This window comes from Abrus precatorius, unplaced genomic scaffold, assembly GCF_003935025.1.
Source record: "Abrus precatorius isolate BTA unplaced genomic scaffold, Abrus_2018 Scaffold7, whole genome shotgun sequence".
NCBI classification, from domain to species: Eukaryota; Viridiplantae; Streptophyta; class Magnoliopsida; order Fabales; family Fabaceae; genus Abrus; species Abrus precatorius.
In genome coordinates, this window is record NW_020874417.1 from 31,524,524 (window position 1) to 31,549,404 (window position 24,881).

A 24,881-nucleotide genomic window follows, 5' to 3' on the forward strand; every position below is an offset into this window, starting at 1 on the left:
AGTGAAGAAGATCACACAACTATATTGCTTGCAAATCGTTAAAAATATTATATTCGTAAATCAAGTATTTGAATTTGAATTTTGATTATGATCAATGTTGAAAGAGAATTAAAGATAGCGTAAGCTATACGCTAATCTCTTATAATTTTTGGACAATCGAAGGCAATGTAAATCACACATCAACGTTATAAAAAATTATATCATATAATAAAAATGGAGAAATGATTTGTTATTTAATTTATTAAAATTAGAAATATGATTCAAGAAATTTTAAAATATGAAATTAATTTCATTTAATGAAATGAATAAATAAATTTGAATTGATTAAAAAAATATTTAATAATAATGATAATAATAAAAATTAAAACTTTGTTTGATAAATTTATGTTATATAAAACCTAAGGTAACGTTGGTACACGTAGGTTCTAATAATTTATAACATGTAAAGGTAGAGTTGCTACACATTAACATTATAGATTATTATGTTAATAAAATAAAATTATTGATTGATTAGTAAAATAATGATTATAGGAAATACATTTTGATTAGTTATTAAGATAAAATTTTAATTAATTAAAGATAACATATGATTCATTAATATTGCCAAAAACCTCGGTAACGTAGGTACACATAAACTTTATCAGTTTATAACACACAACGATAGAGAAGTTATACGGTAATATTATAAATTGATATAATTATATTTTTTATTATTATTGTAAATATATATATATATATATATATATATAAAGAATTTATAATATAAGAAAAGATAAATCATAAATATAAAATTGAATCATCATCCACATTCTACAAATATACAAAATAAAGAAATAACAACTTTAAATAATAAATAACAAACATAATAATTAAGACATAAACAATGAGATAATATAAAAAATTAGAAAGAATTTACTGCTAATGTTAGAATGAGATAAATTTTACAAATAATAAAAAAACAACAACTCAAAGATTAATAATAATAATAATAATAATTATAAAAATTATATTGCACTTAATAAATTCTTACTTTTTATTATAATTATTCTAATTATTGTTGCTAAAAAATGAAATCAATAAGTGGAATTAAGAACATTAATAAAACAAATAATGAAATAAAATAAAAGATAAAATAATACTAAAGAATAAACTGTATGAATAAAATAAAATCTAGAATATAAATGATAATCTTAAATAATAATTTCTATTTTTTTAGAAATTAAAAAAAGAGCTAAATAGGAATAATAAAAAAAAATGAATGATTAACAACGGAACAACAACAAACTAATTGGACCGAAATAGTAACAATAACAAAATAAAAAGAATAATAAAAAATCTATTTCAGCATCCGAATGCATATTGCTTTCCATACATACATAGAGTCTATTCATTTAATGCATCCATAGGTACTGAACAAAATTTTAATGCATGAATCACGTTTCATTTTTGCAGGTTGCGTGCAACAGGCCCAGCAGCGTAGATCAGCAAATTTCAAATCACTTTATATCAATGATAATAAAAAAATAAATAGTAAAAAAAAATCTAAAAAAGCTGAAAAGTTTTATCACATATTTAAATAATCCTCTCCTTTTCCACTTGTGTTATATTTTAATACTTTTTCAACAAAATTAAAAGAAATGAGGAGTCCATTTCATATTCTGAGAAGAGGAGAATACCTGAGCTACGGTAGAAGATGCTAAAATGACAGAAATGGTAATCAACGGTGGTTTGATCGGTGGTCCATTGCTTTCCTTCTCCGAATAAGAAATCTCCTTCTTGTTAAAGATTTTTGCCGCTCTTTAAGTTTCTTTCTCATTTTTTTTAAGCTATCCGTTTCCAGATTTTTCTTGTGATTTTATACCAGTCATTTTTAGAGTTTTTACAAAATATTAAAAATCTCTAATTTCCTTTCTTATATTTAGAGTTCAGATGCGCTAGGTACACAATGCAAAATTTACGTTTTTAGGGCTAAAATTATTTTCTAAATTTTATATATTTTTTGTGAAAACAAAAGTACAAAATTTTGAGAATAACCGTGAAAAAGATAAAAAAAAATAGTATTTATAGTTGTCTCTTTTTACTCGTTCATATCAATTAGAGATATTTTAAAATTAGAGTTGATTAGAACTGAATAAAAAAATGAATTAATTTTTGTTTAAACCAGATGTACAAAAAATACGAAGATAAATAGCTGTTAAAAAAAATCATAATTTAAAACGATTTGTATTAAATGAAATAGTAAAAAACCTTTAACTAAAAATAAAGGTTGTCAGGAAAATATGTAAATAAAAAAACACACAGCATTAAGACATTTTTAAACAAATAAACTTCGTAAACTAAAAAATTAAAACCTGCAACTCACTTTTTGATGTCAAATCATAAACCCACATAAAAAAAGCCATATTTTAAGGAGTCTTGCAATTTCTCCTTTTCGGCGTCTTCACGTTTAATCATTAATCAAAGTTGTGACACATTTTTTATTCAGTTCTACAAAACAACAATGACTTCTTAGACCATTCTGAACACAAAAGTCTGCAATATCTTGTAAGATAATGATAATCTATGCATGCGGTTGTGACATTAACAAGTCTCTGGTTTCCTTGATTGAAATATTATCAACTGGGAATGCTGAAATCATTAATTAATTAATTAATGCGGCAGTGCTGAGAAAAGACCACCTATATACAGTTTGTGAACTCACTTCAGAATTTGCACAAATAGACAACGGATTTAATAAAAGTTATGAATTATTTCACAAATCCAAAATTGTGATTAGTTTATAGATAGCTTTATCATTATTATATTTTTTTCAAAGACCATACTATTAGGAGTTTGCTTAACTCTAATCACAAGCACTATCAATGAAATTTGAAGTCACACGTGGAACTTGTCGAGAGTAACATAATCGATATTCAATTAGCACTTTGGCTCCTAGTCATGTATGACAAATTCAAGTTGCTTTTAACATGGCAGTGTAGAAACATTGATCCAAATGGCATTCTAAACACTTTTTCCCATTGTTTCGAGAAATAAAATTCGTAAAATTCAAGTGGAAGAAATACTATTTTACACACTTTAGCAGTCCAAGTATACACACGAAGGATTGACATTTAATCACACGATTTTTAATTACAGCCAATTGAGTTCATTAGAAACCATAATTTATATGAAAATTTCAAAATGGGATGCCACCAAGTAGACAACAAAATGGGTATTTTCACCCTCACAAGTCACTGACCCAATAATAACAAAAACGGAAACATACAGAATAAGCATTTGTGCAGCATTGTTCAGATTAGATTCTAACAAGCCTCAATGGCAAAACATTCCTCGTGTGTCCATCAATGCATTCAAGATTTTAAGTAGTGTGTCCACGGGAATTTCTAAAAGAGAATTGAAGAACTTGAACTCAAATATAAAAAATCTTTAAAGGTTTTCAACGCTATATTGCTTGTATCCACGATTGATTTGACTTTGGCAACTAATGAATGAAAAGAAAAATAGTCAATATTCCTTAGTCGGTGTTGAGTGGACAAAATGAGCCATTGGGTTGAACTTCTCATTAGCGTTTTTAAAGATTCAATTTTTAAACTCGTTCAGTCAAAAAAAATTTAAAAAGCAAAAAAAAAAAAGAACAACAGGGCAATTTAAGTGAAGGAAAAAGAATCAAACAAAAAATAAAAAAATGGAAATGCGAAGATACTGAGTTGGGGAGCAGGGGACCAAGGAAGCCCTTGGGATCAATTATTACTCACCCTAGCGAACCCAAATTTGGATTCTTTCCAACCAAACTTTCTGCAGCCTTTCTCCAGCCAAATTTTAATCGTTGATTTATATTTTAAATAGTTAAAATTAGTGAAAGGGAAAATGTGAATGAGTATTAAAATAATACTATAAATGCTTTATAGCTGCTGCACCATCTTGTTGCTGAAGAGAATTTAAATCCTAGCCAACCCTGGTGGCATAAGTATTCACCAGAGGTATCTTTTGGTCGATAATAGAGTTGTCAATATGACTAGACTAATCTAAACTCATGCAAAGTTTAAGCTTTACATTTAAAGTTCACAAATTAAATCAAGTGTTTCTAGTCTTACCTGATTAAAACCGATGTGAGTTTACCTATAAAAGTCCAAAATAGTCGAATGATTGTCAAGCTTAGATGTCATTTTGTGAGCTCAAATTTAAAAGGTCAGGCTCGGTAAAAGCCTCACACATGTTATAAGTTAGCTCAAATAAATCAAGTAGCTAGTTTTGTCACCTTTTAACTGATAATCAGATTATTTTCTTTTGAGATGAAAAGATGATTCCCATAATGGTTAAAAATGTGTGATACCAACTTCGTGGTTGGCCTATTAGTATTCTGCTTGACTTAACAGCTGCAGTTGGACCGACGAGGACAATTGAAATGAGTGAAGATCAGTATTAGCTTATGGGCTACCAACATCATCTGTTTGCTTGCTAGTTTCCAAGTGCAGGTGTGAAAAAGAGCCTTGAAATTTTGTTATAACGCATCACTAGTGAATAATGCCAACAATAATTAAAGCAAATACTTCTAATACATGAGGTAATATAATGTCAATTATTAATTTATTTTCTGTTAACGTAATTGAATTTTTCTTAAATAAATCAATATTTAAACAAGTGTTTGCATTTTTAATTCGCACAATGGCCAAGAACACAAGGTCTTTTATAAACCTCACGTTTCCATTTTTTCCATTATCTAGTTGGGGGTCAAACTGCTCGCTGACTGCGGAAGAAGGGTTGAGAAAATCGTCCAAAGGAGAAGAAAAAGTGTACATGTTCTCAATCCATGTGCATGCAATGAAGCAGGAAGATAGAGATTAGGAGGGAAATATGTAGCTACAAAAGGAGAGAGTAGACCAAAAGATGCTTGAAAAACAGACATAAAGTAGCTTCTTGCTCAGTTGGAGTAGAAAATTTTGATATGGATTGAGAATACAACAGAAAGGGGCCTACTTAGCCTAAATTACAAAACATATACAACAATGATTTTCAATAAAGGCAATAAGAAGGTAGTGATTTGCCCTCCTATCTATTCCATAAGAATCAACCTACACCTTCCCACTGCATTATGTTAACAACCTAAAGAACTAAAAGAGCAATGGAGATGAGAAGGCAAGTGATTAAAAGGGAAAAATCAAAGAGCATATCTTATCAGTAAAGTAGCAAGGAAAGCAACCATTACAAAATAATGAAGATGACCATCATCTGCATAAAAATATCCTTCCCAAATTCAGAGTCCTTGTCCCTATTGTGCATAACAACTGTTGCTCCGGTTGTCCATGAGTCCTTAACAAAGTCTCATCATATATTCTGTAACTGGGAAAAGGAGATACGGATTACTGAGCCAGAAAGTGCGCTTGCATGCTTGCACACAAGGGCTTCCGTAGCCTGTTCCTCAGTCTCAAACTGAACCAGAGCCTGTTTCTTCCCATTCATCTCAAAGACTTTGCTGTTCACAATGGTTCCGTGCTCCTCTACAAGGCTCACAATCTCCTCTTCAGTGATGTCTTGTGGAAGTGTGGACAAATGGATCATCTTTGTGGGGGAGCAGCAATACCGGTAGTTTTTAGCTGCATTGCGATTGAAACGATTGAGATTTGAATTGACGTATTCATGTGTCTCAGCACCTTGGGTTATGTTCGGATGCTTGGAGTAGTTGACCTCTAATCGCTTCCCAAACAACATGGCTCCCTACATCTCAATGTTGAAAATGTTAGTGACCAGCTTAAAGAAGAAAGAAGGTATACAGATTAATCTGAAGGATGACAAAAGGATTCAACAATCCAGTTGAAATGTGCACTTTCACAAAAATTTGCTACCAATCCAGTATAGAAAATGAAGAACAAATTTAACAATTCTATTTTCTTACTGAAGCAACACAACTGATCAATCAAAAAATTTCGTTTTCAAATTTGATGGCATTAATCAATGTCAATTCATCAGGATGTTCAAAAATGATTTTTGTATCAACGTGCATCAATATCAATAATGCAACAGAATCAATGCATGCCAAACAACAAAAACAAAATTATTCATGAACAAAAAATATAGATCAGACGTCAACATCTTTTATAGTGAAAATTTGTTTAGAATAAACACAAAAAACAAACGTTTCCACTCCATATAAAATAGATCCTTCAGTTTCAGTCTTGTTCCATAGAATCGGGGAAATAAAACCACTAACAAATGAAAATAAATTTAAGACTTGGGTGAAAGATATTCATGGACCATTGAAAACAATGAGAAAAGTCATGGTAGCAAATTCCTAGTAGAGGAAAATGTACTTTGATTTGAAGAATAACAAAATATATGCCAACTTGAGTAAGGATATCAAAAAAATATATATGGTGACAAAGGTATAAATGAAACAAACCTTCAGAAAGTGTACAGCCAATTCAGCCTGGAAACCATCTCCCATCTGGATAAGTGCGTGATCTGGTTTATTTCGGAGAAGTTTAATTCTCACAATGTTCCCATAAATGGAGAACAAGTTGAATAGTTTATCCTCATCTATTCTCTGAAATAAACAGATTTCAAGCTAAATAAACTAAAGAAATGGAGAGAACTTTATAGCGGAAGGCAGACAAAGTGCTTACATCAGGATTAAGATTTGAGACAAGAACTGTACACCTGTCATTTGTCCCAGTTATTCCAGGAGGCAAACCTCCTCCAAAAGCAGCTGCAATGGCTGAAGCATTGGGCATCTATAATTCAAAACACACTACTAAATAAGCTTATCTTCTATAAAAAAATGGAAGAAAGAAAACAGCTTGTTTCATGGGTTTCTGTTGTAAGATTACTAAAATATTATTGCAGTAAGATGTTCATATTATCATCTCATTTATCTCAAGAAGCAAAATCCCAAAACACACTCCTCTCTCCCAATCCAACCCAATTAGAAGAGCAAAATCAACTTGAAATCAAAGCCCTAACATGAAGTTCTAATTGTGAGATCAACAAAAAATCCCACAAATTGGTTGGCTACAAATATACAAACTTGATGTCCCATACCTTTCTATTTTAGGAAGATCAGAAAACAAAGAAATCAACCAGCACGCATCTCTAATGCTAGTTTCATAAGATACAAATTGAATGATAATAACTTCTTCCCATATCGAATTGGGACCTCAACTTGATGTGAAAAATACCCACCTGTGGAAATCCAACTGGAAAAGGAGAAAATGGCAAACATCAGTACACTAAAAAAAAACTCAATCCGGAAAATAAAGCAAACCAGAAAAATCAGTTAAAAATTTTTAGCACCTGTCCTGGCCCCAGAACCTTGAGCAGCATACATGTTTCCTGCATCACCGTATCCAGGCTGCTTAACAGAAGATGAAGGGAAAAAGTATATATTAGAAGCGTCTTCGCAAAGATCAATTAGAACATTTAATTATTAAATAGATAAATAAGAAACCAAAGAGAACATACTTGTGAAGGTCTGCCTTTCTGCTCTGTAGGGAGATTTGGGTTTGTGAAGTCCCTGTGAACAATGAGAAAAAAAAAATTAACAACTGTGTGAAGCATAACATATTAAAAAGAAATTAACATGTGAACGAAAACAAATACACAAGAACAGACTGAATCACCTTGAACGGTCATTGTTGTAGTTCACTTGTAATTCATCAAGGCTGCAATTAAAATGAATTAAATTTCTATACAACATAATGTGTTTGGCGGAGGGGGTGTTCAAAGACATGATAGCATAAGTTCTATAAACCCACAAGCCCATACAAAACAAATTTCCTCAGATAAAATTCAACATACTTTGAGAACTGAATGTCAAGCTGACAGCAACCATCATAAATATTGCGTCCCTATAAATTTCCAAAAGTTCCATAACAATTCAGAAGCAATGTCAGAATTAACAAGCCAAGTAAAGCTGAAAGAAAATGTCAAACAACCTGAAGTGTACTTCTTGCTATAACAGCACTCTGACGTGATTGATATTGGATGAGAGCCTGAAAGCCTACAATGTTTGAAATCACATTGACAAAACCATAAGTAGAACACACTAATTATACAGGCACAAATAAAATATTATGATAACTTTGTCCATAAAATGCAAAAATCCTCATAACAGATGACAGGGTAAGGGCATATTGATGTTGAAAAAGAAGAAGCATTGTCCTTCACAATAAAAAACCAGAGCCACTACAAATTCACTTATATTGAAGAACACTGTTCTACTATTTCCCCATTTACACACACAACACAACCAAGTTTTATCCTACTATGTAGATTTGTTACATGGATCAATAGATGAGACTATGGCGCCTTTCAAATACAAAACTTTCAGCAAAATGTTTTTCTGTTCACATAATAAAGGAAAAAAGAAAATATATTTGCATATTTCAAAACAATTAATTGCATGACCAAAATATAACCTCAATCCCCCTAAGTATAGCCAAGAAACACAAAAAGTTAACAGGGAAGAAAAGAAGAGAAATGAAGAAATCTGAGAGAATCTGACCAGCTGACTTCTGAAATGTTACAATCTTTTCCACAGATCCATGGGGAGAAAATACTTGATACAGCACATCCACTGTTATAGGATACAGCATGTGATGAATTGTAACTAAGAGAATTCTGTTTGGCTGTGCATCCAGAGAGTTCCCGACAGCAGGACAGCATAGAGAGAGAAGAGATAGAGAGAAAGGAGAATAAATAGAGAAGTACATGATAAAGAGAAAAAGAAAACTTCAGAATTTAACAATTTAAGACCCCACTGAAATGGAATAGTCTAAGATGACAATACAAAAAATATAGGGAGAATAGCATATATAAAAGAAAAAGTACAAATGCCCAAAAAAGGGCCGATCAATTCTTCTCAACTTCGTAAGCAATCAACAAGATGAAGCATATACAAAATATAAACAATAAAGGGGCCAACCTCATCGCCTCGTCCTTGATTTTGATCCATTGTTGTTAGTTCTTGATGTGAAGAAAACTGAACATACACATTCCTCCCCCTAGAACAAAACAAAAATACAGTAATATTGTTAAGGCAATCTTAATATGCATGGAATTAAATAGAGTAGTACAAATCTCTGAATATGACACCAAAAGGCAAAGATTAAGTTATCAAAACAATAGCCAATGCTGCCATGAACATTATAGAAAAAATGAAATAAACAAGCTATTTGTACCTTATGCTTGGCTGAATATTTGCATAAAATTGTAAAGCATTAACTGCAGTAGGAACATCTTGCATTTGGAGAAGAGCCTGCAAATAAGGCAGATTTACAAGTAAAAAGATGAAATGAAACAACCTTAAGTTTCTTAGGAAAACAGACAGTCTTGTTTAAAGGCATAAAAAAGAAAACCTGATTTTTTGCACGCAGCATCACAAGCTTTGTTATGACACCAAAAGGCTGAAATAGCTGAAGTAAATCATTCTGCAATCAAAGTAGGAAAGTTTATAAATCTTCAAAAACTTCGATAGTAAAAACTACTTGTAAAGGAAACATACTTCACTCTCCCACTAAGACAACAAATACTAAGATTTATAATTATAAATTAAAATACTCATTTCAACTCTGCTAAGACAGTTATTTTCAGATATACAGTTACCCCCATTTTCATTCAACCTCTTGGCCAATGAATAGCTCTCATCACTTAGCCATGCATGATCATAATACCACAGGTACAAAACACAAAGGCATCCAATAATATATATATATATATATATATATATATATATATATATATATAGAGAGAGAGAGAGAGAGAGAGAGAGTACTTCAGATATTTCGTGCCCCACATTTCGAACGTGAATGACTTTGGAAGGTTCAGTCATTGCAAATTAACTGTAAAAAGCAGGGAAAAATTAAAATAAAATCAATAATATTGAACCGTTTTCTTTTTACTTCTTCAGTTTATGGATAGCATCGAACGCCAACAGTTCTCTAATCTGAATCAACCTCAAAGCAAGCAACTGAAGTAAAAGTTCACATTTGGCATGCTCGAAAATTCTCACTCTGCAGTGAATAACACCCCCAAAAAGCTAAAAAGGTATCTTCCATTCCAATATTTTGCAAAACCCAATTGAACTGAATAACGATCGATGCCTATAAATCATAAAGCGAAGGACAGAATCGTGGGGCCTCACGGAAGAAACACAAATCAGGTACGAAGAAGAAGAAAAAAAAAAAGAAGAAATTTTTATCTGTCACACAATCAAACGCAAATGAAAGTCGCAAACCCAATTGGAGACCCGAATCAAGGGAGTGTACAGAACAAAGAACAGTAAAGAAAATCAAAAAGAAGAAAAAGGGTATATCGAAAATCGAGCTCACAGCCCTAAGGTTGCAATAATTTGTGACATCTCAGCAAACAAAACACACAGCACATTCCTCCGTTTAAAATGGAGAAGCAGATAGCGAGAACTTGCCTGATAGAGTGAGAAAGAGAGAGGAAGAGAGAGAGAGAGAGAGAGAGAGAGAGAGAGAGTTTAAAGAGGAGTGACACGCATGATGTGGTGAATGTGTTACCCTATGTTATATTATGTAACTGGCTTGGGCTTAATGTGAGGGAGAGATAACCTTTGATTGAATTTAGGGTTCCAAGTTTGAAGATTTTCCCTGCTTTGTTGGTCACTCTCATCACACTCAACCACTACGAAAACTTATCCGCCTGTTATTGAATTGGCATTTCGTGCCTATTTGGCCATTCCTTTTTTATTTTATTTTATTTTAATAGCTCAGTTTTATAAGGATTGAATCTTAAATTCAACCAAATATTTACTTAATTCGATATAATAATCACCCGATATTGAAGTTAGGAAGATGGTGAGTTCATAAAAAAAATGGAGAGTGAAATATCTTTATTTGCTAAATGGTTCGTTAAGAATAGAAAAATATACTTCATACTTAACAAAATCTTTAATTAATTGAAAAGATGTTTTTTAAATATTTTTATTGATTTAACCTTTCAATTTGAGTTTAAATATTTTAAAAAATCAAGTCTTTGATCCAAATCATGGTTTTAATAGAGGTAATATTTTGTTACTTAGCAGTGGAAAAAAAAACATCAATTTCATATCTATTGTAAAAAAAAGTATTTCCATAATTTAATATTAAAATATTACTTTAATTACATTTTGCATGATTTTATTAAAAACTTCATATCTAGAAGTAATTTTAGTAATATATTGGAATTTCATTATGTTTATTAAAAATATTTTTCTTTAAACTGACATTTAATCAAATTTAATTATACAAAATTAGAATTATCCCCGATCAAGTCATATAGGGTTATAGGACTTATCTTAGCACACACGTATAAGAAAGTTTTATAAGGCATACATAGTGAAAATATCTTATATCTTATAAGAGGAATATATCCTTTTAATTGGAACCACAAATTCATGGGTGAAACTACCTATATAGGGTTATGGGGCTATGCTCTTCCATTGGCTAATTTATTGGATAACATACTTTGAGTTGATGTAGTTAGCTGTTTCCTTGAACTTGTTCTAGTGAGTGCGTTTCCGACTTTAATGCGTAGAAATTTGGTGACTTGACATGTTGCTAACACAAATTAGATTAAGCTATGGAAGCAAAATCACCCATGGTTTACTGGAATGCTTAGCTCTCCCTCATCCTAGGGCAAAAATACCCCTTATGCACCCAAATTCATAAAGGACTAAATTACTAACCAATGTAAAAACCCTTTTCACATAAAGATTTAGTTGCAGTTTTTAAATTAATTGATGACTCTTCATCTTTACCTTTCATTTTAATAAACATATATTTTAAGGGTGGAATTCTGGTAGTCCATAAAAGAAACTGCAAACATGATCCATGTTATGTTTGATAAAACCCTGAATCTGATATAACGGAGACATTTTTTTAGATCCATCAATAAAAAGTAGGTTCTAACAATCAATATGTTTGTAATCTACCAGAATCCTTTATGTAATGTTACCATAGGAAAGTTCCTAGTGTGTCATGGATCTACAACTACAATCCTTTCTGCCGTCATTTTTAGACAAAGGTAATCAATTACAACAATTATGATTTTTACGGCACATTAAATGTCAGTGAAAATGGTTTATCGGGGTATTTTAGTTTTTCTGATTGACAAATAACAGTTCTACAAGATAAATACATTATCTATTTTATTTTATTAGCTTACCACTGCAGGCGTGACAAATAACCTCGAATTTTTCATATAAAGTGTCACGTAAGGATAAAGTTAATAACACTTTCTTTAATACTATCTCTATTTTTTTTAATTTTTTTTAAAATCCCTTTGATTGTCTGGTAAATGAACAACAATTTAAACCAAGTATTTGCTTTCTTAAGATTAAATAATAATTAAAGAAGCGTGTCAAAGTATGTTAAAAAAATGCATTGCTAAAATTGTCCGAATTCATTAATATATGAATTAAATTGTACAATGGCCAATGACATAATAAAGGCCCTTTCTTAACCTCACGCTTCAAATTTCCATTATCTAGTTAGGGGTCGGGCAACCTGCTGACTGGGAAAGAAAGGGATTGAAAAAAGCAACCAAAGAAGGAGGAGGAGAAACAATGTTCTCAATCCATGTGCATGCAATAAAAAGGAAGAATAAAAGTTGAAGTCAGAGATTAGGGGGAAGAGGTAAGTATGTAGATACAAAAGAATAGAGTAGACAAATAGATACTTCAAAAACACACACAAAAAGCAGCTTCTTGCTCAGTTGGAGTGGAAAATTTTGATATGGATTGAGAATACCAAAGAAAGAGGCCTACTTAGCCTGAATTACAAATCATTCATACAACAATGGTTTTAAATAAAGGCAATAAGAAGGTAGTGATTCCCCCTCCTTTCTATTCCTCAAGACTCGACCTATCCGCAAACACAAAATCTACACCTCCCTACCGCATTATGTTAACAACCTAAAAAACTAGTAGAGCAATGGAGATGAGAAGACAAGTGATTAAAAAGAAGAAAAATCAAAAGAGCAGATCATATCAGTAAATTAGCAAGCAAAGAGACCATTACAAGATAATGAAGATGACCACCATCTGCATAAAAATATCCTTCCCAAGTTCAGAGTCCTTGTCCCTATTGTGCTTAACAACCGTTGCTCCGGTTGTCCATGAGTCCTTAACAAAGTCTCATCATATATTCTGTAACTGGGAAAAGGAGATACGGATTACTGAGCCAGAAAGTGAGCTTGCATGCTTGCACACAAGGGCTTCCGTAGCCTGTTCCTCAGTCTCAAACTGAACCAGAGCCTGTTTTTTCCCATTCATCTCAAAGACTTTGCTGTTCACAATGGTTCCGTGCTCCTCTACAAGGCTCACAATCTCATCTTCAGTGATGTCTTGCGGAAGTGTGGACAAATGGATCATCTTTGTCGGGGAGCAGCAATACCGGTAGTTTTTAGCTGCATTGCGATTGAAACGGTTGAGATTTGAATTGACGTATTCATGTGTCTCAGCACCTTGGGTTATGTTCGGATGCTTGGAGTAGTTGACCTCTAATCGCTTCCCAAACAACATGGCTCCCTAAATGTTGAAAATGTTAGTGACCAGTCTAAAAGAAGAAAGAAGGTATATAGATTAATCTGAAGGATGACAAAAGGATTCAACAATCCAGCAGCACTCTCACATAAATTTCCGACCAATCCAGAATAGAAAATGAAGGACATATTTCACAATTCTTCTATTTTCGAACTGAAGCAACCCGGTTCAATCAAAATATTTTCCAATTTGATGGCATTAAACAATGTCAACACGTCGGGATGTTGATGTTCCACTATTATTTTTTTAACCAACATCTATCAATAGATTCAATACCAATAATGCAACAGATTCAATGCACGCCAAACAACACAAACAAAATTATTACTGAACAAAAAATGTAGAGCACACATTAACATATTTTCATTGTGAAAATTCGTTCAGAATAAACAGAAAAAATAAACTTACCTCCCTTTATAAATAGATCCTTCAGTTTCAGTCTTGTTTTATACAACATCCAGAGGCATCAGGAAAATAAAACCACAAACAAATGAAAATAATTTTAAGACTTGGGTGACAAATTTTCATCGACCATTGGAAACAATTGGAAAAGACATGGTAGCAAATTCTTTGCCCGGGAAAATATACTTTGATTTGAAGAATAACAAAATATATGCCAACTTGAGTAAGGATATCACAAAAATATAGCATCATGATATAAAATATATGGTCACGAGGGTACAAATGAAACAAACCTTCAGAAAGTGTACAGCCAATTCAGCCTGGAAACCATCTCCCATCTGGATAAGTGCATGATCTGGTTTATTTCGAAGAAGTTTAATTCTCACAATGTTCCCATAAATGGAGAACAAGTTGAACAGTTTATCCTCGTCTATTCTCTGAAATAAACAGATATCAAGCTTACTAAACTGAGAAATGGAGAGAACTTCACAGCAGAAGCCAGACAAAGTGCTTACATCAGGATTAAGATTTGAGACAAGAACTGTACACCTGTCATTTGTCCCAGTTATTCCGGGAGGCAAACCTCCTCCAAAGGCAGCTGCAATAGCTGCAGCATTGGGCATCTATAATTCAAAAAATACTAAAAAAGTAAGTTTTTTTAAAAAAGAAAAGAAAGAAAACAGCTTGTTTTCGTGGGTTTCTGTAGTAAGATTACTAAAAAATATCATGGTAATATGTTCAAATTATCATGTCATTTATCTCAAAATAGAAAGAAATTCCAGAGTTCAGAAAGCAAAATCCCAAAGCACAAACTCCTATCTCTCCCAATCAAACACAATTGGAAGAGCAAGATCAATGTAAAATCAAAGCCCAAACATGAAGATTTTGTTGTGAGATCAACAAAAATTCCCACAAATTGGTTGGCTACAAATACACAAACTTCTTGTTCCATACCTTTCTATTTTAGGAAGATCAGTAAAAGAAGAAATCAACCAGCACAAGTCTAATGCTAGTTTCATAAGATACAAATTGAATGATAATAACTTCTTCATATATTCAACAAGAATATCAAATTGGGACTTCAACTTGATGTGCAAAATACCTGTGGAAATCCAACTGGAAGGGGGTAAAAGGACAAACATCAGTACACCAAAAAAATAACTGAAGATGACAAATAAAGCAAACCAACAAAAGCAGTTTAAAATGTTTAGCACCTGTCCTGGCTCCAGAACCTTGAGCAGCATACATGTTCCCTGCATCACCATATCCAGGCTGCTTAACAGAAGAGGAAAGGGAAAATATATATATTAGAATGGACTTCACAAAGATCAACTAGAAGATTTGATCCATAAATAGATAAATAAAGAACCAAGGAAAACATACTTGTGAAGGTCTGCCTTTCTGCTCTGTAGGGAGATTTGGGTTTGTGAAGTCCCTGTGAAAGATGAGGAACAAATTAGCAACAGTGTGAATCCTAGTATGTTAAGAATAATATGTAAATGAAAACAGATACACAAGATCCAACTGAATCACCTTGAACGGTCATTATTGAAGTTCACTTGTAATTCATCAAGGCTGCAATTAAGATGAATTAAATTTCCATAAAAGAAAATGTGTTTGGTGAGAGGCAAAAGCATACTATAAGTTATATAAACCCACAAGCCAATATGCAACAAAATTGTTTAAACAAAATTTAACCTACTTTGAGAACTGAATGTCAAGCTGACAGCAACCATCATAAATATTGCGACCCTAGAAATTTCCCAAAGTTCAATCAAAATTCAGAAGCAATATCAGAATAAACAAGCAAAGTAAATCTGAAAGCAAATGTTAAACCACCTGAAGTGTACTTCTCGCAATAACTGCACTCTGATGTGATTGATATTGGATGAGAGCCTGAAACCCTACAATTTTTGCAAACACATGATTAAACAATTAGTAAAAATATACAAACTATAAAACTCAAATAAAATATAATGATCATTTTGTTCCATAAAAAATGCAAGAATCGTTGTATCTGATTATAGGGTAAGAGCATATGCATTTTATGTTGAAAAAGAAGCATTCCCTCACATTAAAAACCCAGAGACACCACAAATTCATTTAAATTAAAGAATCTTGTTTTACTATTTTCCCATTTACAAACACAATACAAACCCAACTTTTATCCTACTATGTGGATTCATTACATGTATCAATAGACGGCACCAAGGGACCTTTTCAAATACAAAATGTTCAATGTTTTGTTATTTACATAATATATATACTCAAAACAAGTTATGGCATGACTAGAATATAATTTCAATCCACCTAATTATAGTCCAGAAACAGAAAAAGTTAATAGGGAAGGAAAGAAGAGAAAGGGAGAAATCTGAGAGAATCTGACCAGCTGACTTCTGAAATGTTACAATCTTTTCCACAGATCCATGGGGAGAAAATACTTGATACAGCACATCCACTGTTATAGGATACAGCATGTGATGAATTGTAACTAAGAGAATTCTGTTTGGCTGTGCATCCAGAGTGTTCCCGACAGCAGGACAGCATAGAGAAAGAGAAGAGATAGAGAGAAAGGAGAATAAATAGAGAAGTACATGATAAAGAGAAAGGAAAAGTACAAAATATAACAATTTAACACACTGACCCCACTGAAATGAACAGTCTATGATGACACTACCATGATATAGGAGGAATATGAATATAAAAGAAAAGGTACAAATGCCCAGAAAAAGGGCTGCTCAATTCTCTCTTCTTTTGTAAGCAATCAACAAGAAGCATACAGTTCTCAATCCAAAATATAAACACAAGAAAGGCCAACCTCATCTCCTCGTCCTTGACTTTGATCCATTGTTGTTAGTTCTTGATGAGACGAAAATTGAACATAAACATTCCTCCCCCTAGAACAAAATAAAAATATAGTAAGACTGTTAAGGCAATCTTAATGTGCATGGAATTAAATAGAGCATTACAAATCTCCAAATATGACACCCAAGAGCAAATATCAAGTTATTAAAGATATAGCTGATGCTATCATGTACATTATTGAAAGACAGAAATAAACAAATTATTTGTACCTTATACTTGGCTGAATATTGGCATAAAATTGTAAAGCATTAACTGCAGAAGGAACATCTTGCATTTGGAGAAGAGCCTGCAAATATGGCCGATTTTATAACCGAAAAAAGATGAAATGAAACAACCTCAAGTTTCTAAGGAAAAACAGAGAGTCTTGTTTAAAGGCATGAAAAAGAAAACCTGATTTTTTGCACGCAGCATCACAAGCTTCGTTATGACACCAAAAGGCTGAAATAGCTGAAGTAAATCATTCTGCAATCAAAGTAAGAAAAATTTATAAATCTTTCAAGAACTTTAAAAGTAAACTCTGCTTGTAAAGGAACATAACTCATTCTCCCACTACGACAAACAGTGAGAGCTATAACTAAGAATTAAATACTCATTTCAACTAGGCCGACAACGTCAACCATATACTCTCTCTATCTCTCTCTCTCTCTCTCTCTCTCTCTCTCTCTCTCTCTCGTTCAGTGCGTGTGTTCAGAATCAATCTATTTTAGGAATGGGGCATCAAAGCCAACACAAAATGTTTGCAATCAATAATTAAAATGGAAAATGTAGAACCATTTCCAAGAAGTTCATAAACAGTTCTTTCGGGATAAACGGTTACCACCTTTTCATTCTCCCTCTTGGCTAATGTACATTTCTTATCACTTCAAAATAAAACTTAGCAATCGAGGCGTAGCTAGCCATGCATGATCATAATACCAAAACAAACAGGTACAAACTACAAAGATATCCAACAATAGAGCCAGAGAAAGAGAGAGAGAGTACTTCAGATATTTCGTGCCCCACATTTCGAACGTGAATGACCTTGGAAGGTTCAGTCATTGCAAATTAACCTGTAAAAAGGAGGAAAAATTTTAAAATCATATTAATAATATGGAACGTTTTTCTTACTTGTCCAACCTATGGATAACATCTAACCCCGACATGTATTTAGCCCGAATCAATTTGAAAGCAAGCAACTGAAGTAAAGTTCACATTCGACATGCTCGAAAATTCTCACTCCGAAACTGAATAACACCTCAAAAAAGCTAAGAAGGTATTATCGATTCCAATATTTTGCAAAACCCAATTGGACTAAATCACGATCGATGCCAATAAATCATAAAGCAAGGGAAAAAACGGTGGGACTTCACAGACGAAACACAAATCATGAAAGAAGAACAAAAAAAGAAAGAAATTTTAATCTGACACTCAATGAAAGTCGCATACCCAATTGGAGACCCGAATCAAGGGAGTGAGAAGAAAAAAGAGCAGTAAAGAAAACCAAGGAGAAGAAAAGGGGTATGTCGAAAATCCAGCTCAGAGCCCTAAACTTGCAATAAATTGAGACATCTCAGCATAGAAAACACAGCACATTTCTCCGTTCAAAACAGAGAAGCAGAGAGAGAGAACTTGCCTGAGAGAGTGAGAGAGCGGAAGAGGGGGAAGAGAGAGAAAGTGGTAGAGAGAGAGAGAGAGAGTTAAAGAAGCGTGGCACGCATGATGTCGTGAATCTGTCACCCTATATTATGATATATGTGATGTTATGTTACGTAATTTACTCCGTCACTTGGGCTTTTATATGAGGGAGAACTTTAAGGTTCCAAGTATGAAAGATTTGCTCCTGCTTTTGGTTTCATCACACTCAACAATCCCCAAAACCTATCCATCTGTTTTTGCGTTGGCATTTCGTGCTTATCTCACCAGTACTTTTTTTTTTTTTTTTCATTTTAAGAGCTCAATCGTAAATTGAACTAAACATGTACTTAATTCGTTATTATAATCACAGGATATTAAACTGAATTATAAGTATACGATAGTAACTAGCAAATTAACGGTGCGTCAGGCAGTTGTATTTTTTTATTTTATAATATAAAAGAAAAAAAAGGTTTAGAGATGATGAGTTTGCACCTGGAACGGCAACTCTTTATGATTGTATAGCTGCCTTCTAAGTTATAGGGTATTTGGAGTCTGATCGGTAACACATATATTTCACTTTCTACGTAACGTAACTCAGACTACAGAAACCAAAATTTGTCCAAATCAGAATGAAATTTCAATTATACTTCGTCTTAAACTATCGGAAAGAAGTTTATTTAGTTTCACACAAGCTTTTTCAAGGTAAAAAAAAAAAAAGTAGAGTCTATTTTTTTAATAATATTGATGTACACGTCTTCAGGTTGAAACGTTTTTTATTAAGATGCTCGCCTACATAGCAATGTTATGTCATGAAAAGAAAAGACCAAAAGTAAAATTGATAAAACCAACATAAATCATTACAAGTCTAAGCACGTCATTTATTTTTCATTGAAGATATTATGATATCATCAAGAAAAATTTGTATGAGCACGTTACTTATTAACACAATCGCTTTAAATTTAAAAAAAAAAAAAAAATTAATTATTTTTCAAAAATTCCATAAAAACATGAAATAAATAATCAGTTTTACTCTAACTGGACAACGAAAAAGTTACAGAATGCACATTATTTCTTTAGCTCCCAACTTCACAGCATAAATCAAAAGAACAATGATTGCTACTTAACTATTTCTTTTTCGTTCTTTCCCGTGTACAAGAGTAACATTCAGATACTTGCAGAACACATTCAAAGAGTCCAGTCCCAATGCTTATTACAATACTCCTAAAATTGTAGATACATCGTATGCCCTCTTTTTAAGTGTTTTATTTAATATCCTATTTATCTTTTTTAAATAAACTATTAATCCCTGAATATAAAATACTCCTCCATTTTAGGAAAGGACTTCATAATTTTTAACCGGCTTCCCGTGGCTAGTTTCAACGAAATATCAGATCATAACGTTAATTCCTTAAAAACAGAAAATATAAAATCATAAAAAAAAGGTACAAATCATAAACAAAATTTGAAGTTGAGACACCACCATCAATCTTCCTTGAAACAAAAGTTGGCACAATTATAGGGGAAAAACTCACTAACCAAGGATGGATCCATAACGTCAAACGGAAACACTACAAAGTTTAAAACAGATGGGTAACGGAATATAATTCTAAAAGTACGTTCCAGCACTTCAATCCAATTCGCATAATTATGCTTTGAGGCGTCCATAGAACTTTTGCTTCTCTTGTGTTGTCTGGAAGCGGCCATGCCCAAACTTTGAAGAGGTGTCAATGAACTTGAGTTTGATCTCCTCCAGTGCAACACGAGAAGTCTGCTTCAGCAGGGATTGGCGCAATGTAAGAACCCTCTTCTTGGGACCAACACAGCATCCCTTGACCATGAGATAATCATCCTTCACAACACCATAGTGTGGGAAACCACCCATTGGTGTAATGTCTTTCTCAGTCCTGGCTCAGAAAACAAATAAAATAAGTTTAGTTTAACATACATATTCGTGTACTTAAATGACCAAATTATTTCTTTCTATCCAACAATCCATTGCACGCCACAATTATTGATAAAAAACAATAACCCACCTATCGAACTCAGTAATAGCAGTGTGAGACTCATCTCCACCTTTGCCAAGCTTGTAGATCTTCTTGTTCAACTCAGTTCTGTGGTGGTATCCATTTTGACCAGCCCTGGCAACAGTGAAGGAAACTCTAGCAGGATGCCAGGCACCAATACATGCCACCTTCCTCAAACCCCTGTGAGTCTTACGGGGAAGGCGGGTAACACCCCAACGGGTGACAACACCTTCATAACCCTTACCCTTGGTCACCCCTATGATATCAATCATCTCATCCTTCTGGAACACAGCATCAATAGGAACCTGCTTCTCAAAGAAACTGTATGCAAAGTCCACCTTCTGAGCAATAGTCCCACCATTAACCTGAATTTCCATGATATGGGCTTTCTTTTGTTTCAACCCCTTCATTTTCCTGATCTGTAAGATTAAGACAGAAAAAGTATTATGTTAGAAAAGTAAGAAAAAAAGTCATGATGATTGGAAAATATGGAATTCAACCCACCACATAGAAGCTATGAAGCATAGACTTTCAACACAAATGTCAGAAATGACAAAGCACATATGTATGTGTATATATCGATATATCCTAATATAATAATAAGCCTCGCATAAAATATTACAAGCCATTGTATTACAGTTTAAACATTGGTCTTGTAGCTCAAATTACAGAAACAAGAAGATAGTATAATTCAACCAAGGTATATTCACCTTCTCAAACCAACGTGCTAAATCTCAACCTATTCTCAACAATAATGAGCCTTAAGAAAAATGTAAGAAGCAGTACATCTTGATTTTAAGCTAACTTTTCTAAAAGTTTAAAAAAAATAAATTTTCATAATCTTGGTTTTGCCCATATATAATGAAGTACTTCTACTCAAGTGTCCAAACCATATGGTAGCATTGGCTAGTGTCTTGCACTGACAAAACAATTGTAACTGGACATTTAATGGAGAGTGGCCAGCTAATGTCAGACAAGTGTCAAGAATTGCTTGAGCCAATAATCACAATTTCTTTTAGGCACAAATTTTCTTGAGATGTTAGAAACAATAGGAGTCAGAAATCTCGTGTGGAAAGTGCCGCTCATAGCACCTGATTCTGTGGTGCTGCGTTAGCACAAGAATTTCATCATTCTCATCTCATAAAAAAACAGGACACATAAAAAGGTGAATGGCAGGAAGATAATGCCACATACAAACAAAATCTAGAATGAATTGCTATCACATATGAAATGAAGATGGATACAAAAACTTATGCAAACAATTTTAACAAGGGAACAGTACCTGAGTGTGAGCCAAAACACGGACAACAGTAGCATACTTCTTCAATTTCTCAAGCTGTGCCTCAATATTTTTCTTCCCTTCTTCTGTTTCATACTGCTTTGAGTATTTGGTGAAAGCCTTCTTCTTGGACTTGCACCAGTTCTTGTAGAACCTTCTCTTGATTTCCTCACTCAAATGCTGAGTCCATACAGTGTTCAAAGTGCGCAGACCGCGAGGAGTTTTCACATAACCCACAACACCAACTATAACCATTGGAGGGGTCTCAATAATTGTAACAGGCTCGCAAGTCTCCTTCTTGTGAAGTTCTGATAAAAAAATACAAAATTAGATAAAACATACCATAATCATGAACATTTCTGATGAAACATGTATAAAATGTATCATCTAACAGTAACTGAATGCAATATATCATTAGCATTATAAATTTCAAACCTAAAATTGGATGAAAGCATGGATTTTAACGGAGCCAAAATACATAACAAAAACTAAATTTTATTGCAGTGAGGCAATTCCAGAAGGGCGCAGAAATTAACTGTGTATGTCAAAAAACATGATCTCAATAATCATCAATTCACTGTGATAATTTGAAGAGAAACAACTGGTTTGAAAAATGAAAAACCTGGGAAACATTATGGCAGAAACAATTGGAAAAACAAATAACACCAATAACATTCCTGCGATTGTTGACCAAGTAAGCAGCTGAGTAAAAAACAAGGTTGACAAGCTAACGTATCCAAGTAATAAAAAAATAATGTTTATTGAGATTAGGACTCACTTGATCCCGGCTTCTCGACCTCACGAACAATGTGAGTCATACCAGCCTTGTAACCCAAGAATGCAGTGAGCTTGGGTGCCTTGGTTGGGTCATCCTTGGGGAATGCCTTCACTGCACGAGCAAAATTTACACAATAACAAGTTATAATTGATAGGACAAACAACCCATTCAAAAAGTAATGAACAAAACATTTACATAAGGCTTCAGGCATGAATGTAGTAAGTACAACAGTCACAATAAACATAATAACCAACATAAAGGCAATATATTATTGGATCGCCTCAACAAAATCGTTTTTCACATAACAACCTCCAAATTTTGCTGTGCAAATGCATAACACCAATACACGACAACTGAAAGAACAAAAGATAACATATAAGTAATACTAACCTTTTCCTCTGTGACGAGCAGCACGCTTCCTAGGGAGAAATCCCAGTGAACCGTGCCTTGGGTGTTCGAACTTCCTGTGAGACATCCTTCTCCTCCTTAAAAAGAAAAACATAAGAAAAAGTGAGTAATCTATCCAATAAATAAGAACAAAAGAAGTTAGAAAACAAATCGCTTTCGTTATTGCAATTATTAACGCATTCAGGTTCGGAAATGCAAAATACTACGTGAGAACAACGAATAGAGAAATGGAGAGTGAAATCAACGAATAAATGTGAAAAGATAATGAAAATAATGGTAGGAAAAATGAGAATGTGAGATTGCAGAAGGGAGAAAAGGAGAACCTGAGGTGGCTGCCGCGAGTGAAGTTGTGAGTGGAGAAGCACTGACCTAAAACCCTAACTCTTCTGTGCCTTTTATAGAGTAGGCCTTTTCTTTTTCTATTTTATGGGCCACATGTTGGATCATTCTCACAAAAGCCCATCCTGTCACCACAACAAAAAATATTGGACAAAAAATTCTTTAAGTTATTTATTATTACTGTTATTATAAATACATTTTCGTTGGGTAAAATGAATTACTTGTTTTAAATTATTCAGTTTTTCATCCAAAAAAATTAACAAAAAATATTAAAAATAAAAATCATTTAATAAAAATTTTAAAAATGTATCATTTAAAAAAACATGTTACAACCACTCTCTTTCATAAATCACATTTAAATCTTATTCAAAAAATTTATAGATAATTTATAAAAATATTTTATAATTCCCGTAATAAATTTTTTATTATAATTTATCAAAACAATCTATTTTCAATTTATTAAAATAAACTTTATTGTTAAATTAATGACATAAATTATTATTTTAAATAATTATTTTTTGCGCTAAATACATATTTAATGTACTAATTTTGTGACTAATCTAAAATATTTTGATTTAAAAATTATATTTATTTTACTTTTATATTCTAAAAGTGATAAATTTTAAAAACTTATCATTTTTAATTGCTTAAATTTAATCATAAAAATTTAAATTAATATTTTTCTTTCATGCATGAGGTATTTTATTATTAGAAAAATTAGTATATTGTTTTTTTTTACTTTATTTATTGTTTTTATTTGATTTATTTTTTCTTTTAACTACATTTCTCTATTAAAAGTAATTTTGTTCAAATTAAAATAACCCTATGCATTTTTTTATGGTCTTTTATTTGCTTTATTTTAGTCCTTTAAATATTAATTAAATAAGTTATATTACATTAATTATGTTAATTACATCACCTAATCATAAGAAAAAAACAATAACGATAATAATAATAATAATAATTAAGAAAATAAAAATAATGATTAATAATATTGAAGTTTAATTATAATTTTGCTATCCTTAATTTGATTTTTTCTCCTATAATTTAATTTAAATTTAACTCGGATCGTGCACTTGAACGTGGTAGATTAGTCTATCACTGAAAATATTTTGCATAAACAAATACTCAAATTAAAAATTTTGTTTAAATAATATTAGACTACTTTTCACTTACTAACTTCCGTCGTTCAAATTTAGACTTTTTCAATTTAGCACCTGTTTGACAATGGCATTTAATTTGAAATTACATCATTTTAGTTTTTCTAAATTTGTTACTATTTTTTTACTTTTGTCCCATATTTATAATTGTTGTTTCCTTTTTTCTATTTTGTATTTATTAACATTAACATGCCATCCAAAATTTAACAAAAGTTAATAAAATTGTCTTTAATTATAATCATTTTGTAGCTAAATATATTGACGTGTGTATGTTAATTATGTTGGCAAGCTTATATGTCTAAGGAAGGAAAAAAAATTGAGATAATTTCATTAGAAAATATAAGAGAAATAAAAAGAAACAAAAAACATTTGAGCATGAAATCAAATAACAAAATAAAACTCATTATTCCATTAAAAAATAAATGACATGTTAATACAATTTTTTTTTTAAAGGATCAAAATTACACAAGTG

General features: G+C 32.3%; 3 protein-coding genes across 10 annotated transcripts; all 3 read right to left on the minus strand.

Moving 5' to 3' along the window:
• Window positions 1-4,894: 4,894 nt before the first annotated feature.
• Window positions 4,895-10,626, minus strand: LOC113871084 (polypyrimidine tract-binding protein homolog 3). Of its 4 annotated transcripts, none has more exons than XM_027507845.1 (15): window positions 10,418-10,493; window positions 9,767-9,833; window positions 9,351-9,422; window positions 9,174-9,250; window positions 8,918-8,996; window positions 8,498-8,621; window positions 7,929-7,993; window positions 7,792-7,841; window positions 7,614-7,655; window positions 7,456-7,507; window positions 7,288-7,345; window positions 7,177-7,190; window positions 6,621-6,728; window positions 6,398-6,541; window positions 4,895-5,715 (listed from the first exon to the last, which is right to left on the minus strand). In XM_027507845.1, the coding sequence occupies exons 2-15, from the start codon at window positions 9,821-9,823 to the stop codon at window positions 5,326-5,328; spliced, it is 1,332 nt and encodes a 443-aa protein (XP_027363646.1). In that variant the 5' UTR covers window positions 9,824-9,833; window positions 10,418-10,493; the 3' UTR covers window positions 4,895-5,325. The 4 variants fall into 4 exon arrangements, with proteins under 4 accessions (XP_027363646.1, XP_027363648.1, XP_027363649.1 ...); XM_027507847.1 differs by lacking the exon at window positions 10,418-10,493 and adding an exon at window positions 10,569-10,626 and having other exon boundaries at window positions 4,912-5,715; XM_027507848.1 differs by lacking the exon at window positions 10,418-10,493 and adding an exon at window positions 9,979-10,074 and having other exon boundaries at window positions 4,912-5,715.
• Window positions 10,627-12,596: 1,970 nt separating this feature from the next.
• On the minus strand, window positions 12,597-18,706 carry LOC113871053 (polypyrimidine tract-binding protein homolog 3-like). Of its 4 annotated transcripts, XM_027507758.1 has the most exons (16): window positions 18,420-18,500; window positions 18,233-18,330; window positions 17,789-17,856; window positions 17,198-17,269; window positions 17,017-17,093; window positions 16,761-16,839; window positions 16,329-16,452; window positions 15,782-15,846; window positions 15,645-15,694; window positions 15,476-15,517; window positions 15,326-15,377; window positions 15,157-15,214; window positions 15,045-15,058; window positions 14,458-14,565; window positions 14,236-14,379; window positions 12,598-13,525 (listed from the first exon to the last, which is right to left on the minus strand). In XM_027507758.1, the coding sequence occupies exons 3-16, from the start codon at window positions 17,843-17,845 to the stop codon at window positions 13,136-13,138; spliced, it is 1,332 nt and encodes a 443-aa protein (XP_027363559.1). In that variant the 5' UTR covers window positions 17,846-17,856; window positions 18,233-18,330; window positions 18,420-18,500; the 3' UTR covers window positions 12,598-13,135. The 4 variants fall into 4 exon arrangements, with proteins under 4 accessions (XP_027363557.1, XP_027363559.1, XP_027363560.1 ...); XM_027507759.1 differs by lacking the exon at window positions 18,233-18,330 and having other exon boundaries at window positions 18,420-18,706; XM_027507757.1 differs by having other exon boundaries at window positions 18,233-18,500.
• A 1,092-nt stretch (window positions 18,707-19,798) lies between these two features.
• Window positions 19,799-23,280, minus strand: LOC113871006 (60S ribosomal protein L3-1). Of its 2 annotated transcripts, XM_027507660.1 has the most exons (6): window positions 23,234-23,280; window positions 22,893-22,987; window positions 22,503-22,613; window positions 21,728-22,032; window positions 20,455-20,864; window positions 19,799-20,325 (listed from the first exon to the last, which is right to left on the minus strand). In XM_027507660.1, exons 2-6 carry the CDS (start codon window positions 22,975-22,977, stop codon window positions 20,067-20,069), a joined length of 1,170 nt encoding a protein of 389 aa, XP_027363461.1. In that variant the 5' UTR covers window positions 22,978-22,987; window positions 23,234-23,280; the 3' UTR covers window positions 19,799-20,066. The 2 variants fall into 2 exon arrangements, with proteins under 2 accessions (XP_027363461.1, XP_027363462.1); XM_027507661.1 differs by having other exon boundaries at window positions 19,820-20,325; window positions 22,893-23,276.
• Between the last annotated feature and the right edge of the window lie 1,601 nt (window positions 23,281-24,881).

Coding starts and splice junctions, on each gene's coding strand:
- LOC113871006 (XM_027507661.1), bottom strand. CDS start 23,004: ATGTTTTTCTTTTTAAGGAGGAGAAGGATGTCTCACAGGAAGTTCGAA. Junction 22,614..22,892: donor TGCTCGTCACAGAGGAAAAG/GTTAGTATTACT, acceptor TTGCTCGTGCAG/TGAAGGCATTCCCCAAGGAT. Junction 22,033..22,502: donor GGTCGAGAAGCCGGGATCAA/GTGAGTCCTAAT, acceptor TTTTTTTATCAG/AACTTCACAAGAAGGAGACT.
- LOC113871084 (XM_027507845.1), bottom strand. CDS start 9,823: ATGACTGAACCTTCCAAAGTCATTCACGTTCGAAATGTGGGGCACGAA. Junction 8,997..9,173: donor AATATTCAGCCAAGCATAAG/GTACAAATAGCT, acceptor GTTTTGTTCTAG/GGGGAGGAATGTGTATGTTC. Junction 6,542..6,620: donor TCTCAAATCTTAATCCTGAT/GTAAGCACTTTG, acceptor TGTTTATTTCAG/AGAATAGATGAGGATAAACT.
- LOC113871053 (XM_027507756.1), bottom strand. CDS start 17,845: ATGACTGAACCTTCCAAGGTCATTCACGTTCGAAATGTGGGGCACGAA. Junction 17,094..17,197: donor TGCTGCGTGCAAAAAATCAG/GTTTTCTTTTTC, acceptor CCATATTTGCAG/GCTCTTCTCCAAATGCAAGA. Junction 15,847..16,328: donor AACATTTCAGAAGTCAGCTG/GTCAGATTCTCT, acceptor CAAAAATTGTAG/GGTTTCAGGCTCTCATCCAA.